General features: G+C 31.2%; 1 protein-coding gene across 1 annotated transcript; it reads right to left on the bottom strand.

The window, feature by feature from the left end:
• Window positions 1–292: 292 nt before the first annotated feature.
• Window positions 293–15,882, bottom strand: Chd64 (transgelin calponin-3). Its single transcript, XM_018448330.1, has 4 exons — window positions 15,618–15,882; window positions 2,053–2,189; window positions 1,749–1,953; window positions 293–1,135 (listed from the first exon to the last, which is right to left on the bottom strand). The coding sequence occupies exons 1-4, from the start codon at window positions 15,669–15,671 to the stop codon at window positions 965–967; spliced, it is 567 nt and encodes a 188-aa protein (XP_018303832.1). The 5' UTR covers window positions 15,672–15,882; the 3' UTR covers window positions 293–964.
• Between the last annotated feature and the right edge of the window lie 743 nt (window positions 15,883–16,625).

Below are 16,625 nucleotides of genomic sequence, written 5' to 3'. Positions count from 1 at the left end.
CTAGAATGATTTGATTGACTTCAAGATATTCAATTGTAATGACAATGGCGCAATTAGCCAGTCTTCCTTCGTTGTACAATATACTTTGAAACATTCAACAATTATAGTGGCTGTCCGAGCTAATGCTAACGCACAATATTCTTTTATTTGTTCCTTTGTGTTGTGTAAGAATGTTCGTGTATTTCCTATCCTGAGAGCTACACAGTCGCGTTTGTAGTTTTGATATACATATAACTATAATCGATGCATACATACTGATAACGTATGTATATTTAACACGTAAGTAAAAAAGATTCAATTTGAATTGTCATATAATCAAGAAACGGAATATAAAAAATATTACGTACTTCTCGGAGTCCTCACTCTAACGTATTAAGTATGACATCATATATCGATTCCGAATCATTACGCGATAGATTTGAAATGAAAGTAACAACAAGAAATGAAATTAAATAGTTTATATCAATACAAAACTTAGATAAGATTTAATCCTTGGATGCATGGCAATAAAAATTAGAAATTTAATAGAAAATTGATTTGATAAATTTTGGGTTGAATAAATTGAGTGTCAAAGCATAGCTTAATATTTTTTTTAAATTATCTAAAAGAAGAGAAAGATATGATTGATGATAATGGAATTAAAAAAATATAATTAAAAAAAACATGTTATAAATCCCTGTTTTATGCATCTAAGGATTAGTCACCTTTTTCGTAAGTTATATATATACACACCTTGCATTATTTTTTTTTATTTGAAGAATCTTATGTCTCATATTCTTATGTTTTAATTCTTCTCTGTCGTGGTGAAGGTACATATCGTTCAGTATACTTTTTATTTTGGACCTCGTTAACATCTATTATGCATTACGCTACATCTAGAGGAGTACTTGTACGGGAATAAAGTCAGAAGAGAGATGAGAACAGAATGGTTTTGTTTCTCAACGCAAATGCGGAGGTGGATGTTTTACATGTGTCTTGTGTTGCCGAAATTAATGCCACTTTGATTAGCACCTTTATTACTGCCGTATTGTAGACTTATCACGCCCTGTCCGGCCCTCAATTGTTCCTCAGTGAAATTGCGTACATTTTTATCTGCTTCTTTAGGACCAATGCTTGGTTTGCCATAGTTACCCGCCTGTAAAGGTAAATCTTATGGAATGTCGGAATTTTCGAGGCGTTACAAACTAGGCAAAATTATCGTGCATTAAGATGCTTGATAAAAGTAAAGAGCGATATATAAATACTGATAACAAATCCATTTGTAGAGACGTAAATATCTAATAACAATAAAAGATAATGAATATTCGTATCAGGAAATTAAGATCTTTCTGCGTTACGAATATAATGATTTGACGTCTCTGTGATTGAGAATGATTAAAATATATAATATAGAAAAATTTATGCTTCTCAAATAAAATTATATGCATTAGTTGATTTTACTTTACGGTCTCTAATCAGAATTTAATTGTACATTATTTTTACGAATTCATTAACATTTGATATTAAATATGATCGATTAAATTTTAAATATATATTAAATAAATAAATTAAGTTTCTTACTAACAAATTAAATAGCAAACTTCTGATATATATTACTAGTCTTAAGATTTAATTTATAAGAAAATTTTTATTTTCACATTTTATTTTATAATGCAAAGATATTTGACATTCCTGCAGTAGTAAAAAAATTATTGTATGTCAAAATTTCAGCCACCCGGTATATCTACATTTACGGAATGGAACCGTACCTTCCTTCCAAGAGATTGTAAGCAAATAACAACGGAATTTAGATTCTGTCTTTCCCAGAGGTCTACGGTCTGGAAGGTCTCTTGCGGCGGAACACCTAATGATTTCGCAGCCTCCAGGAAGGCATTTATATTCTCCATGCATTTAAAGGCCAGCGACGTCTTGTTAATTTTCTTCACTGAACCCTCCTTGATGTCATTCACCAGTCTAACAAAAGAACAAAATACGATTAGCAAAAGCATTTTTATCTCGTTTCGGTGATTCCTTAATTCAATCGGCGTCGGTTTTCCGATTTTTTTCAAATACCTGCAAAGTAAGGTGCCATCTCTCAGGGTCTCGTAGAAGTTGTCCATGTCCCCGTTGGTGTTTATGTTTTCGCCGGTTATCGTCTTGATCCATTCCAGACATTCCTGCGCGAGTTCCTCGCTGTATTTGCTATTGATCTGTAACAAGAAAAAAAAATTTGTATATTATCCTCTTAAAAGTGAAAGCGCGATAACAAAGATACCGTTGTGCTTTCGAATTCTCAGTTGCGGAGTACAGTGTCAATGCTTCGGTATTATGCGGAGAGCCGGTTATTAATTATGCGATGTTCCATGATACCAAGTAATGCATCCTGTAGGGACTGCGACAAAGTCATTACCAGAGTCACTAACCTAATCTGTTACAGCATCAGTTCATTGTTTCTCCGATATTTTTCCGTAAATACAGATATCAATTTTAAGAAATGCGCAAAAAACAAGTGCAAAAAGCAAGCAGTTTTTTTCATAATTAGGAATAATTTCTTTATTACAAAAGATGAAAATTATACGCATAAAGTACATGGTTAACCCTAGAATTATCAAAGTAATCAAAATAACTGATTAATAATTTTTTTCAAATTCATAATGATACATTTTCTAAGATTTTTAATGATTTTTATTGCAATAAATATTGTAAATGATTAAATCGATCAATTTATGTTACACTTTCTCACTTTTTATAATAATACATATTTATCTATTTAAATAATATATTTAAATAATAATCATAGATACTTATACGTTAATCATCGGTAGTGTTAAGAAAATTTTAAATAATATTTTTTAATTATAAAAGCTCCTTTTATGTATCAAAAGATAATTTTACCACAATGTCCATCATTAAATTTTAATTAATGAATTGAATACTTTATGAAAAAGGGAGGTTCAGCAATTACGTATCCGGATAGACGATTATCCGCTTTTATGCATGGTTGCCTAAAAAGGAGAGGTTTCCAAGCATGATCCGTTGGTATTCATCTTTCTGCAGTATGCATATTCCGTTAGACATACGGTGCCTCTGATCGTGATGTACTTCGAGGAGATCACTCGTATGAAGGGTTCTATCACATTACGCTGCATTTTCCTTCATTTATGTATAGGTAATAAGTTTTTACATGCAATTAATTAATTACCTAGAAAAAAAGTTCTCCTCTTATCTCTAAATTTTCTAACATCCTAATTTCACATTTAAAAAAATAATATCAAGATCCATTCACAATTAAATAAAAAATTTATTTAGCTATATATCTTCAAAATTTAATTTTTATACAATCTTCATGTGCAATCATTTATAATTCCTTTATTTCAATTTTAGGATGAAGTAGACATTGAATTAATAGTATGCAGAATATCTTGTACACTGCATCATGGTGGGCGCGTTTAATTATAATAATAATAATATACTGTCCGGCCCTCCTGGCGGCTGGTATCCATGCGAAAGTGTTTTTATAGCGGATGTAGTTTCAGATTTTCGGTGCGTCACTGTAAAGTGAATCGATGCCAGCCCAAAACTATTTCTGCAATGTTTCTTCTGAAAACACTGTCGCCCATAAAGAGTATAGATAAACGTAATGTAACATTCTGATATATCCCGTGTAAAAAGATCACATCGCTCGAATTATTAAAAATTATTAAAACTTCATATATATATATGTATATATATAACGGTTTTTTATAAAAAGTAATTAGCGATAGTCATTAATAAATTCTATTAAGGCTGTGGCCCATAAAAAAAAAACGTAAACAATAAAAAGTAAGCAGTAACCAAATCAACATTTTGGATTGGCCATTGCTTACATTATTGCCTTATAGGCTTTACTGTGATTGGCCGATTTGCTTATTGCTTACGTCTTACTACTTTACGTTTTTTTGTATGCTTTTACGGTGCATCGAACGCTGTATGCAGATCACGAAGTCGGCGAATGACGTGGACAATGCCGTGACACGAATCTCGTGCAGGGTATCCTCATACTCGTTTACTTTCACCTCAGACTGCCAGAGAATTAATTGGCATTCGACTTGTTTGTTCGAAACTTCCTTATACGTACATGTTAAGTCATTTAACGATTTCAACAGTTTCACCGATAGCTTCTCAGAGAGAAGGATACTATATAAGTGGAGTATCTATTACATGAAGTAAATTTAAATCTTACATGTATAATCATATTTTATATAAAATTTCTTTTCTGTTAAATTTAATTTTTTTAAATGCTTTATAATTATATTGTTTATAAAATATAAATATTTTTTATGGTATATAAAGCTAAATATTTTTTGGCTCAGACCTGTATTGATTTTTAAAATTATTGAAAATGAAAAGCTTTATTTAATGCAATTTTAAAACTTTAATTTCACAAAAAAAAAAATCGCTATATACGCAATTCCGTTGATGTCTACATGGTCGTTTACTTTTGTATACGTCCCGCATAGTTGCACATTCCACGATTATCGGAGTGCTTTCTTTTAAAGAGTTACCCGTTGCAATACTCCAGCCACAATGTGGAACGCGATCGCTCCTATATTTAGGTATTAACTAAGCGCACGATAATTTCATTAACGTGAAAAGAGAGTGACAAGCGAGGACTTTTAGTATACGCGCAAAACGTGTGACACTTTGGACAGCTTGCTTTTTCCTGCATAGCGCGAAGTGATGATAACGGTGGTCGTGAAGACATCGCCTAACTTTATGTAATAAATAATTAAATATTTCATCATCGCTGAAAACATTCTATGACATTATTTATTTCTGAAACGATATAATGAAGTAAATCATTAATTTAATAAGATACATCTTTAATAACAGGTTTTATTTCTTCGATACAGAAACATATTTTGTTATATATAAAATATAATAATTTTCTTCTACAATAATTTATTCGTTATTACAGAATTGTTTTAGTATGTTACAGTAGATAATAAAATATAGATTCGATATATAAAAGCAATATTCGAATTCTAAATTCGTATATTGACAATTCTCTGTACATATATGATATCATCGAATAACTGCCTCTATCTTATCGATATCAAGATTGTAAAATTTGTAAGAATAATTCGTAATCTGTAATTATGCTATAATGAATCAAGTTTCAAAAATTGAAAAAAAAAACAAATAAGTTTTTGAAATGATTTTGTTCAAGCTGTTTATCGCAAAATGTGTTATATATTTCTTTTTTCTTTGTAAATACTGATTAGTTTGACTTATTATAATGTTACAATTAGGAGAACTTTTGGAGAAAGCTGTATGTTTGTGATTATTATTATACATACCAAAGTCTAAAATTTTGGGAACGCTGACAAGAATGTCGTGAAAGTTTTTAAAACACCGACGGTCTAATCCTGTGTAATCTGTGAGGCTTTTATCTCGTCGAAACATTGTACAAATAATTCAGCTCAACAACGCGATCGGGAGCAACGGTTATCTTGTATCGGATTCCAAGAGGTGAGAGAGAGAGAGAGAGAGAGAGAGAAAGAAAGAAAGAGAAGGAGTATGTCGTAGCCTTTGTACCAAGGCGAACACCAAAAGAAGAAGCATAGAGAAAGGATGTGACACGAAAATATACGGATGCCTCCTCGACATACCGTACGATCCCAAACTCTCTGAACAGGCCCGCTAAAGTACGAAGGGTGTGGAGGGTCCCCTAAGAAATTGTATGAGGGTCACCCGCCTTGGTCGCATCACAAAGGTGCGCTGTCACGAAATTTAAATGCATCCTAAAGGTGCAGAGCAAATTTATGTTCTATCGCACAAAATCTGTCATGTTATTAGAAGGCTAATCAAAATTGGTCATACAAATATGAAAGGAAACCGGCTTTTTCGACTTCTCAGAAAACGGCTTTTACACGGAAAGAACGGTTTTGCTGAAATATCTATAAAAATTTAATTAGAGATACAGATCTGAAACTAATTTTATTAAACTGTCAAAATAATTATGTAAGATACATAATTAATTATCCATTACAAAAAATTGCGCGATGTGAAATCACCTAAATATGATTTAGCGAGATTTGCAGACGAATTTATCAAGATTACATTGCATCGTGATTGTGTAGATTAGAACTTTTTTATGTAGAATGAGAACAAGGTGTCGATTGATTTATCAAGATAATTTTCACTTTATTATTATATGGAATTCGAACACTTACCTACAGATTATTAGAGTTCATAGTCCTCACGGAATTGTATAGTTTTTTTATTTTCTTAAATTTCATTTGTTACGCTCGCTGTTACTGATAACCGTAAATCAGAATTTCGTGCTTTAGAAAAATAATCAATTTTATAATTTATACGAGCATCGACATATTTTGAATATTTAATCTGGTATAAAATCTGGTATTTTCGAAAACATTTGCCACTTATTGTAAATGTAGATACATTTTCTTTAACACTTATTATATTTTAAAGAATCAAAGTAAAAAAGAAATATGTATTACAAATTGTATCATAAATAATTATAACTATTATAAATAATTTAACATAATAATTTTGCTTATTTTCGAAAAATATTTAGTTCCATTTTAATTATAAGTTTAATTGCTTTTTAACAAAATCCATATTATCGCGTATTTATAGAATAAGTTGGAAAAGCTGTTAAAACTATTATAATATTAGGAGAGTTATGCATGTTTCACCTTTTTTAGCCGTACGATGAAAGTACGAAGTGCAATTTCAAAATTACCATGCGTTATCGTCGAGTGCCTCTGTATAAGCGACATTGACATTCGTGTAATGACATGCTTACACGTTCACGGTCGCAAGAATTAGGTCATAGTGCTGCTGTCAATGAAGCACAGACCAGATTGAACGAATTGCTCGATTATGTCGCGATGAGTCGAGTCATTTTATTTACTGACTAGGCTGATCGTAATCTTACCAGATCCTTAATAGCTGCAGAACGGCACAATATCAAAACATTTTAGTTACGACCAAGGAAAATATGCCAACTCTAATTTATATATTATTATTATATTAAATTATTTATATTTAATAATATTATAATAATATAATTAATAATATATATATTTTTTTTCTTTTGATCCTTCTAAAGATTCTGGCAACATGCGAGATTTGAGAATTTTATTAGTTTCGATGTTAATAAAGTGTATTTCAGTCGAGGAAGATCCTCTCTAAAGGACGACTCGTGTGCTATAAGGTGTCCTTAAAAGGTGCAAACTCGTTATGAGGAACCGAACTTATCGCGAATCGACACGTATACGGATTATGGCAAAATTGTTGACCCACTTTGTAAGGTTGATCAATTGCATCAGTAATTCACATGTGGCTTATCCGCACATACGTAATCCTCGAAGGTTCGAGTTCTGAAATGTATGCTATGGGCGAAGGTTGCCCGGTTGTTCTTGGACATGTAAGGACCTCTAAGCGCGAAAAAAAACGGTCAACTTAAGAGAATATCGTAACTCCGCATATCTTGAAGTATGACTTAAAAAATGCTATTTATCAACTTTATTATCTGCTGTTATAAAAAAAATCATTTTCTGTTACTTTAAAATAAAAACTAAATATTTTTAGATTTTTTCATACTGAACAAAGTCTCTTTTCTAATTATTTTTTGGATTTTTGGAAATTTACGTAGACATGTAAAATCAGTTGATTGAAATTCATCGTTAAATAGAAACTCTTAAAATCCTGATTTAAATTTACAAGTAATACACTGAAATATTCTCGATTTGTGTACAATCTTAATATAATAAAAAAGAACAAAATACGCAAAAGAATTTTCTTTTTGTTAATCAAAAAACTTATAAATATAGTTAGTTATTCTGTTAAAATTATTTAGTTTCTATAAGTTATACGTCTTACACGTTTCAAAGTGACGTAATCATGAATTCTTTCATTAGAAATAATTAATAATTACTTATCAGATTGAATAGATTTTAGACATGATATATTTCACAATCCGGTGCTAAAGACATTTAATTACTTCTTGCCTCACATTAATCCATTATGGATTTTGCTAGTATATAAGCAACATTTGATGTGAGATATGTATTTAATTTCGTATCTATGAATTATGGATATGTAACATTATTTCCGCAAAAAGGGGTTTGACTTATTTGTATGCAATTATGTAATTCAATCGATATTATAGTTTCAATTTGATACCAAGTCACGCGAAACTGACTCGATTAGTTGACTGTCGACGTATTATTGACTCGACATACGTCAGAATATGTGAATGTGTGCACACAAGTTTCCATACAGTCTGGTTGTTTAAGAATTTGAATACATATTGGGATATTCATCATGGCGAAACACAGAATAACGTCATCTTTAAATTCATCCGTGAACACGATCTTACTGAGGTTTACACGTTATAAGAAACTGCATTGCCGGTTCGAGTATGAATGAGTAATAAGAAAACGAGTCAGAACTCAAGGCAGGAGATGTGATGTATGCGTATATAATTTATTATAACGTTTATTTAATGTCTTTTAATTTTTAATATATTTCCATTCCAAATACGATATATTCTCTTTCTATAAGATATATCTACATTAAAATATGTTATTAATTACTATAAACATAAAATACGAATAAAATCTATTTACCATTGCAAGGATTTTTGCACATGATTCTATTTCGATTATACGAATTCTCGTAAGAATCATGGGAGTCTACATAGCCACTAATTGAAAAGAATGCAAGGCCGAAATAAGGGGTTTCTGCCGAGGTCACAGTGAGGTCTTTGAAACTCGGTCATGCTCTTGATAGTTTATTCACAGTTTGTAGTCACCGATATTATGCAGCTCAATTATTCATGTAGTCGGTTTAATTGAGTTTATGTCACAGAAAACAAATTTTCGAATGAATCGTCAAGAGTGCATTAAGGATATCCGGTTGCCTCTACTGTTCTCACTAACAATTCTTGCATTGGAAATCAGTATAACTGTATAACGAACTATCTAAAAGAATATCGTAATGTCGATTATATGACGTAGAATATTTAGTTTTCCTGATTTTATTCCTGCAATTTATTTTCATCTTTATTAATGTTTCTGAAATTTCTATTTACATTTTTATAAGATTCTCCAAAATATACATAATTTTTGTTTTTTTATTTTGATAAAAATTGTCTCTTTTCGGCAATTTACTAAGACCCATTTAAATAATTAAAATTTTAGAACTGATTTTAATATACAATATCAAATGTTTTCACAGAAATAAAATACATGCAAGTTAATAATATTTACGAATTTTTTTTTCTTTATGTTATATCGCTTTAAATTTCTGTTTTATCAGTTTTGCCAAGTAGTTTAAAATTAAGTACTAATGCTTTCTATCAATGTAGATTAACTTTAATCTCGGTTTTTATCAATATAGATTAACTTTAATCTCGGTTTAACTTACTTCTTCCCTTTTTTTAATTCTCAGAACTAGAAAAAGATAAAAAGTAAATTAAACCGAGATTAAAATTAATCTTGTATATATTGTTAAGAATAGATAATTGCTCTTTATTTCCTTAAAGTTCGAACTGAACGATCAGTGTTCAAATAAAGTTGTTACATATGGGAGTGGCCATGTAATCCACTTGGAAGGAAAAGGTTTTTTTAAGCAATAAAGTAGATATACGCGTGCAAAATATCGATAATTAAAATTGCCTATGGACTCTATGTCATCCGTCAGGAATATGACATAAGAAACAAGCTATGCTGGAATGAGTCACAATGTAAAGAAAGTTTTCTGGTAGGATGTACCCTGACATATACGTTATATTTCCGTAATGTTCTAATCTGTTTATTCGAGTTAATTTTGTAATTAAGAGCTTTCTTTAACAAGTACTTACGCATTTTCTTAAACAAGCTTAACAGAACATGTAATAAAATTCAAATCAAATTACAATGAATGAAATATTGATGTATATAATCGATAATATTTAAGGCGTTAAAAGTTTTATATTACATTTATAATAATTAATGAAAGCCAATAGATATTATATTGCTTAGATATTGTATCACATGAGCCAAGAGTTCATAATTATAAAATAAATGTTTAATATTTTTTCCCTATATTTTTCTACATTGATTTTGAAAAAGAGAGAGCGGGAAAGTGGATTAAAAAATAAAAATATGATCGTTTTGTTTGCTAGTACTGATTATGTAATGCATTTCTAAAGTATCAAATCAAACGCGATAATGCTTTTATTAGCTGTAATATCTGCCAATACGTTGAATGCGATTGTAATTCTCTGAATTTATGATTTGCTTAACAGAAATTGCTAATATTACGCTAGGTAATATTTCGAAAATAGACTGTCTCCTTAACACTACAGTAATTAATAATCCGACATTATTACTTATATATTTATAATTATATAGATAATTATATTACATATAAATAGATAATTATATTACTATATTATTTATTTGCTGTCCCGTAGAGACGCGTAAGAATAATAAGGCACACGCAAGAATCCTTATTCCCCATTATTCGCTCCTAGAACGGAAACCACTTTATTCTACTTCCGGCCGTTAATACAGATATCCTCTTCGGGGATGAAGCATCTCTATTTTTAGAGTACGAATATAATACCACACATTCATCGTGTGGTATTCGTAGAAAGAATCACTATCCATCGATATCATAAAATCATTATTTCGAAGAAAATTAATGTGATTGAAAATTATTATATCCACACAAACTAATAATTAAAAATTACATATATAAAAGAAATAAATAAATTGCAACCACCTTATATCTGGAAAATTCCTAAAATGGAAAATACTTTTACATATCTTTTCTCACGAATAAGGACGACGAAGCAAAAGAAATATAAAAAATGAAATAAATAACATATTAAAAAGGTTCGATTTTTCGCTTATGCTATTTTTAGCTGCTTATTTCTGTCAATATTTGCTATGCTGTAAAGTCACAGACATATGTATATGTCTGCGATGCAAAATTGTATTACAGAATGTGCTGAAATGTTTGTTTCACTCGACCACGATAGTAATACTAACTGCGATATTCAAGGAGTGCTGACAGAGATTCACGCGATAATATTCGCCTTCAATAAATGAGAATTTTTTTTAATTTTATCGTTTCTTTTAAGGAAATATCCGTTTAAGATCGTGATACCTGTGATATTATGAGCTTGATATCAGTCATTATCATACATAAGTATCTATTTCTCCGCGATAGCTGGTACAAATAGGCAGGCACATTGAACCTTAGCAATTATGGGAAGTGGTCATGGCTCAGTGCTTTTAATTTATAGCGTTGATTACGTGTCCAATGTTACCTTGGAACCATAGCATATATCTTAAATAAAGGTTTAATTTAATCATAACGTATTTCATAATTAACGTTCGCGCCTATTCTAAGCATTAATTATACCTTTTTTATATTTCTCGCTATTAATAACAGTTGCTAATGACATAACATCTTTTACCATTACTAACTCTTGTAATTTTCATTTAAATAATATTTGTTGCTTCCGACATATACAGAGAAATCATTATCTTGCCATTTATTGAATATTGCATCATTATTGAAATTGATTATGAGTTTTTATGAAATTATATCATGCGTTAATGATTATTTTTTTGGGCAAAACTATAATAAGTGATTGCAATATTCGTTTATTTTTTTAATTATATCACGCGTTAATAGATTGTACAGAAATATCAATCACAGAAATGTGACAAATCTCAGATAAAGTTCTTTTTTTTCCTACTCTCGTACTGGCAGTTCAAAATACACGACGTCACAATTAATCTTAATGCATACGTCGCGACGTTCTGAGACAAATGATTTCGTACCGGTAAAGTATAACGAGCTGGCTCAAACTGCATTCCGCAGACGATAAGCATATCTTGCTTCGTAATGAGTGCGAACCTCTCCACGAACTTTTACGAGTGTCTTTAAATATTTCGAATCATAAAATATACTCGATTCAACAACTTCCTCACTCCTTTATTAAAATGTAAAAAAATTTATTTACGATTGTAATTAGCTACTAAATATCGTTAATTGTTTTATAAGATATAAAAAATTGCTACCTCTTTTCTCTGTTATAAAAAATATACTTTATGAAAATCGTATGATTGTTTTATCAAGGAAATTAATGCAATTTAAACATAATTCGAATAATTTAATTTATTTATAATCTCGTCGTGAATTTTCAATATTCAGAATGCGTGTGTGTGTGTGTTGTGTGTTCAAAATGAGATATTTTATAGTAAGGAATAGCATAACGCGATAAAAATGTATGAGTTTATCAATTTCACAATAGGATTCAGGAAATCGCAGCTCAGAGGAAGGAAACTGATAAAAATGACTGTCTACCCATGTATAAGGTAACATTCAGTGTATTTCCATCCTATCAGCAAACATTGATTATTAAGTACCAAAGTTTCTATCTTACTCGAAAAGGATTATGCTTATGTGTTTTTAAGCCTTATCTTCTTAAAATATTCAAGACTTTCCAAGCTGTTCCCCCGAAGAAATTACGGATAAGGAACAATATTTCAGTAGATAAAAATATTTTTATTTATATATATAAAAAAAACCATTAAATATTTAGTTTATAAATGAATAGCTTAAAGCTAAAATATTAATGACTCAAGTAAAAACAATGTATTTAATGATTTTTTAAATAAGTATTCATATATATTTCATGTGTACATATGTATACTTATTAATCATTACCTTTTTAAATATACATTTAAAAATTAAAATGACGTTAATTTATTATATAAAGGTGACTCTTCAGCTTTCCGTGAGAATCAGTGTTATGGAATAAATTTTGCGCTTCGCAACACCATGAAATTAATGTTATAAATTAGCACACGAATTTTCTGCAACGTTTCTCAAAGGGTGAGACGTAAGACAGTTGAACATTAGTCACGCGCGAAGGAAGATGAGAACTATCTGCTCTCATTACAGAATAGCTCAATTTTCAAGTGCGATATTGTGCACAAAAAATATTTGAGGAGGTACCGAAGAGAGGGAAGGAGCGCAGAATGAACGGCCTAAGAAGTGTACCATGGCCAGCGGGTTTCGCGAGGGACGCTCCCTTCTTCGGCAACTGGGTCTCATTTTAATTCCCCTCGAAAGAAACGACCGCCTAGCAGCTGTTGCCGCTTACGAAACGTGTGCATCGCTGAACTCCGCGGGATACTTATTTAAGGTGAGAAAAGGTAATCGATTTTGCGATCCGGAATGAGATAAGAGCACGCATTTTCAAAATACATATGCGAATATAATTTTTTAATAACAGCTTAATTGATAAGATAATTAATTCAACAACTTTTAATCATTAAATCAATGTCCTTATTAATGAAATTGTCAAGATAGTGTACGTGCTCCCTTCGAATTAAATTCTGGTATTGTGTGTGTCATTTTTATTATTCCTGATCTTAATTTAGCTTCGTGAGACATTTGCATCGAAATCGCACGCGATATCGCATTACTTATCACGATTATTCACGTGTACATCATTCGAATGCATAATATAAAATTTACGTCAGCTACTTTTGCAGTCTTAACATTCAAGGATATTTATAAAATGTCAATAGTTTTCCTCAAAAGTTTATTCCTTGTATATTCAACAGATTATGTAATAATTATGTTTCCGCGAAATTAATCGCGAGATATTTCGAACATGTTTCGCGCCTGAGATATCTTTGTTCAATAAAAAATATACGTGACATGTTCTTTAACTTTATATATTATATAATCATACATATTAAAAAGATTATATTTTTTAGTTTTATCAAAAATCGCAAAATTATTGTTTATATTGCAATGGTTGAGTTATATTTCGTGGCAGTGTAATAAAAATAACTTTCGAAATTGCGACATGTCGTTCTCAGTTAATTCTCGACGATTTCTCTCAGGAAGGACTTTATCGCCAATTGTTTTTCTTTAAAAGCGTCGCTTTGTGCTGATATACACTCGACTGGAGACCATTTACTGGACATTTGAATGGGCGCGATTTAGGTGCATACATGAGTTTGTGTTATAAAGTGATTTATGACTGGCGAGAATCGCTTCGTCTCGGAATCGTGAAACCGGGCGAATATAAAACGCACGTTTAAACACAGCTGCGAGATAAACGACACGCCCGCTTGAAACTTAACACAAAGGTTCGCCAGGCTGGATACTATGTCGCGAATTTTTGCCAACTGTTGCGCGTATTTCCTATTTCTCGTTTATGTAACGATGTTCGAAAAGCGTATCAAAATTGTACGCAATCAAAACGGAAACATAACACCACAAATTAATGAAAATCATTAAAATTGCATTATATGCGCCACATGTGTGATAAAAGATAATTATTTAAAATCTAAAATAGTATTTTCTAGTGTGTTTTTATTTTATTATTTATGCGAATATCTTGGTGACCGTATATTTATCGGTACGCAGTAAGATAATGTAAACACGAACTGTGTGAATGCGGGGTACAAACAGCGATAGTCTGTTTCATTATTTACTGTCACACATTGTGTTAGTAAACTCTATACCTCTTTTTTATAATAACTATAAGAAAATTATAATCACGAAATGGTATAAAACTGTAACGCCAAAAATATCATTTCTCATTTTTTAACACATTATTAATCGAAGTTCTATGCAGAAACCCAACGTCGATAGCCTATTTTTAATTTAGGAAATTTAATGCGAACAAAATTTTGTTTATAATATACAAAAAGTCAGAAAAAATAAATCACGATAAAAGTAAAGGATAAAAACATAATTATAAATTCTATAATAAAAAATTTGTTAATTTTAAGCTTTAACAATTTCACGCGATTATTTAAACTGTATGCCTCTTTAAACACGAATCAGTCCATAATATTTGGGCATAAAAGAAAATACTATAATCGATCTCCGGTCAATAATATATTAACAAACAACTATAAAAAATAAAGCACAAAATACTATACATGAAAGCAGATGACATTTAATCTCTCTCAGCAAAGAATATATCTTCGAGTGCTCATTTTATTTCAATAGACGTAATGACTTGATTACTTAAAATTAACAAGATATGAAAATTATCGTTACGATATTATTTAAAATCATAGAATATTAGTGTTCGTAATTTAAAATATATTTTGCTATATTAATTGACAATAATTTAGCATAACAGCTTTTTAAATTAACGACAATCGACGCGAATAATCTTGAGAAACAGCTGGTATTTCCACAGCGTCGACTATCCTTTGTCATCCCTAAACCATCCTCAAATTCTCACCCCACCCTGTCTCAAAATAGGTCAGTGAAAACAATCGTATCAGTGAGAGATTTAATCGCGATCAACAGTCAGCAATAACAGCGACTATTAATTAAAGATATCCACTAAAAACTAGCTGTCACTTTTAACAATTTTATAATAATAATTAGCTTCATCGAAAAGTAATCTAACGTCGTAATTTACTTCAATTTGACCCAACCACCCCGACTAGACGATACCATTCATAGACGTGTGTTCACCAATTCGATGAACAGCGTCTGCGCGGAAATACACCCTTAGTAGGTCGAGTCCACGAGTCCTACGTCGTCGTGCGGACATGGACAGGGCGGTTTGACGACGGGTTTCTCACCTTCCTTTGCGCCTCCGCGGCGAATCCAGATTTTGCAGCTCTGTTGCAGGCCATTTTTTTCGCCTCGAGGAAGAGTCGCGTTCACGGATGAAAAATCCGAGGGGCTAATCGGCCGATCACGAGGGAACCACGTTCACACTTTGGCGGACGCGACTCGACTGGCGGGAGCAGACTCAGCCGACGACGAGACGACGACGACGGCAACACGTTCCGCTGGAGTTCCTACGACGCGCCCAGCGATTGGCCGAGCTGAGTATTGAGCTTCGTCCGGCGCGTCCGCGACACGTAACCTCCGTTCTCCAAACCGCCGACGGAGATGACGTCAGACGATGAGTGGATTCCTGCAGGAAGATGAAGAGGAGCGCGGACTCTCGTTCCACATTTTCATTAATTCGCTCGAATCTTTGAATTAATGATAAGATAAAATAGGATGTTATCTGTGTGCATCAAGTTTGGTAACATAAAAGTTAAAATCTGATGCTATAATAATAACAAAATATGATTCTTTTAAACTAAATAAAAGTTTCTATATTTTAAAAAACTGTGCGTGTGTATTTTTTACTTGGTTAATGGCCATCTTTCCCGAATTGTATCGAAAAATGGCCATAGTATTTATAAATAAATAATAGGTCACATTTACGTATCTTTATTGTGTATAAAATCTTAATTATGACAACTTAACTGTCATGTGTAATTTATTTAACGTTAGTTGCAGCTTTTAACGGCACATGCAAACCTTTGCAGGCAATCGAAAGTAAAAATATTACATAATATTTTCATAATATCGTTATATCAAAAACTGTGCGTACATAAATTAGTGTAAATATTGATTATTTTTGAGGTTGAAAAAATGTACTAATTAGCAATTATTGGAGAAATTATAGTCTATATAATCATCTTTTCCGTTATGGCTATAACACCCGAGTTTACATTATTTAGGTAGAATATTACTAGTAAATTGTATGTATATAATGAATATGTTTCGATTTCAATTTTGGATCTTAAAGG

The sequence above is a fragment of the Mycetomoellerius zeteki genome, unplaced genomic scaffold (genome assembly GCF_001594055.1).
Source record: "Mycetomoellerius zeteki isolate Tzet28-1 unplaced genomic scaffold, Tzet1.0 scaffold221, whole genome shotgun sequence".
NCBI lineage: Eukaryota > Metazoa > Arthropoda > Insecta > Hymenoptera > Formicidae > Mycetomoellerius > Mycetomoellerius zeteki.
Note: the sequence above shows the minus strand (reverse complement) of the source record. Positions and strands in the feature narration are given on the sequence as shown.

Excerpts from the sequence above, each read along its gene's own strand:
- Chd64 (XM_018448330.1), bottom strand. The coding sequence starts at position 15,671 with ATGGCCTGCAACAGAGCTGCAAAATCTGGATTCGCCGCGGAGGCGCAA. Across the intron at positions 2,190-15,617 it reads CCGCGGAGGCGCAAAGGAAG|ATCAATAGCAAATACAGCGA; the intron begins GTGAGAAACCCG and ends TTCTTGTTACAG. Across the intron at positions 1,954-2,052 it reads GATGGCACCTTACTTTGCAG|ACTGGTGAATGACATCAAGG; the intron begins GTATTTGAAAAA and ends TTCTTTTGTTAG.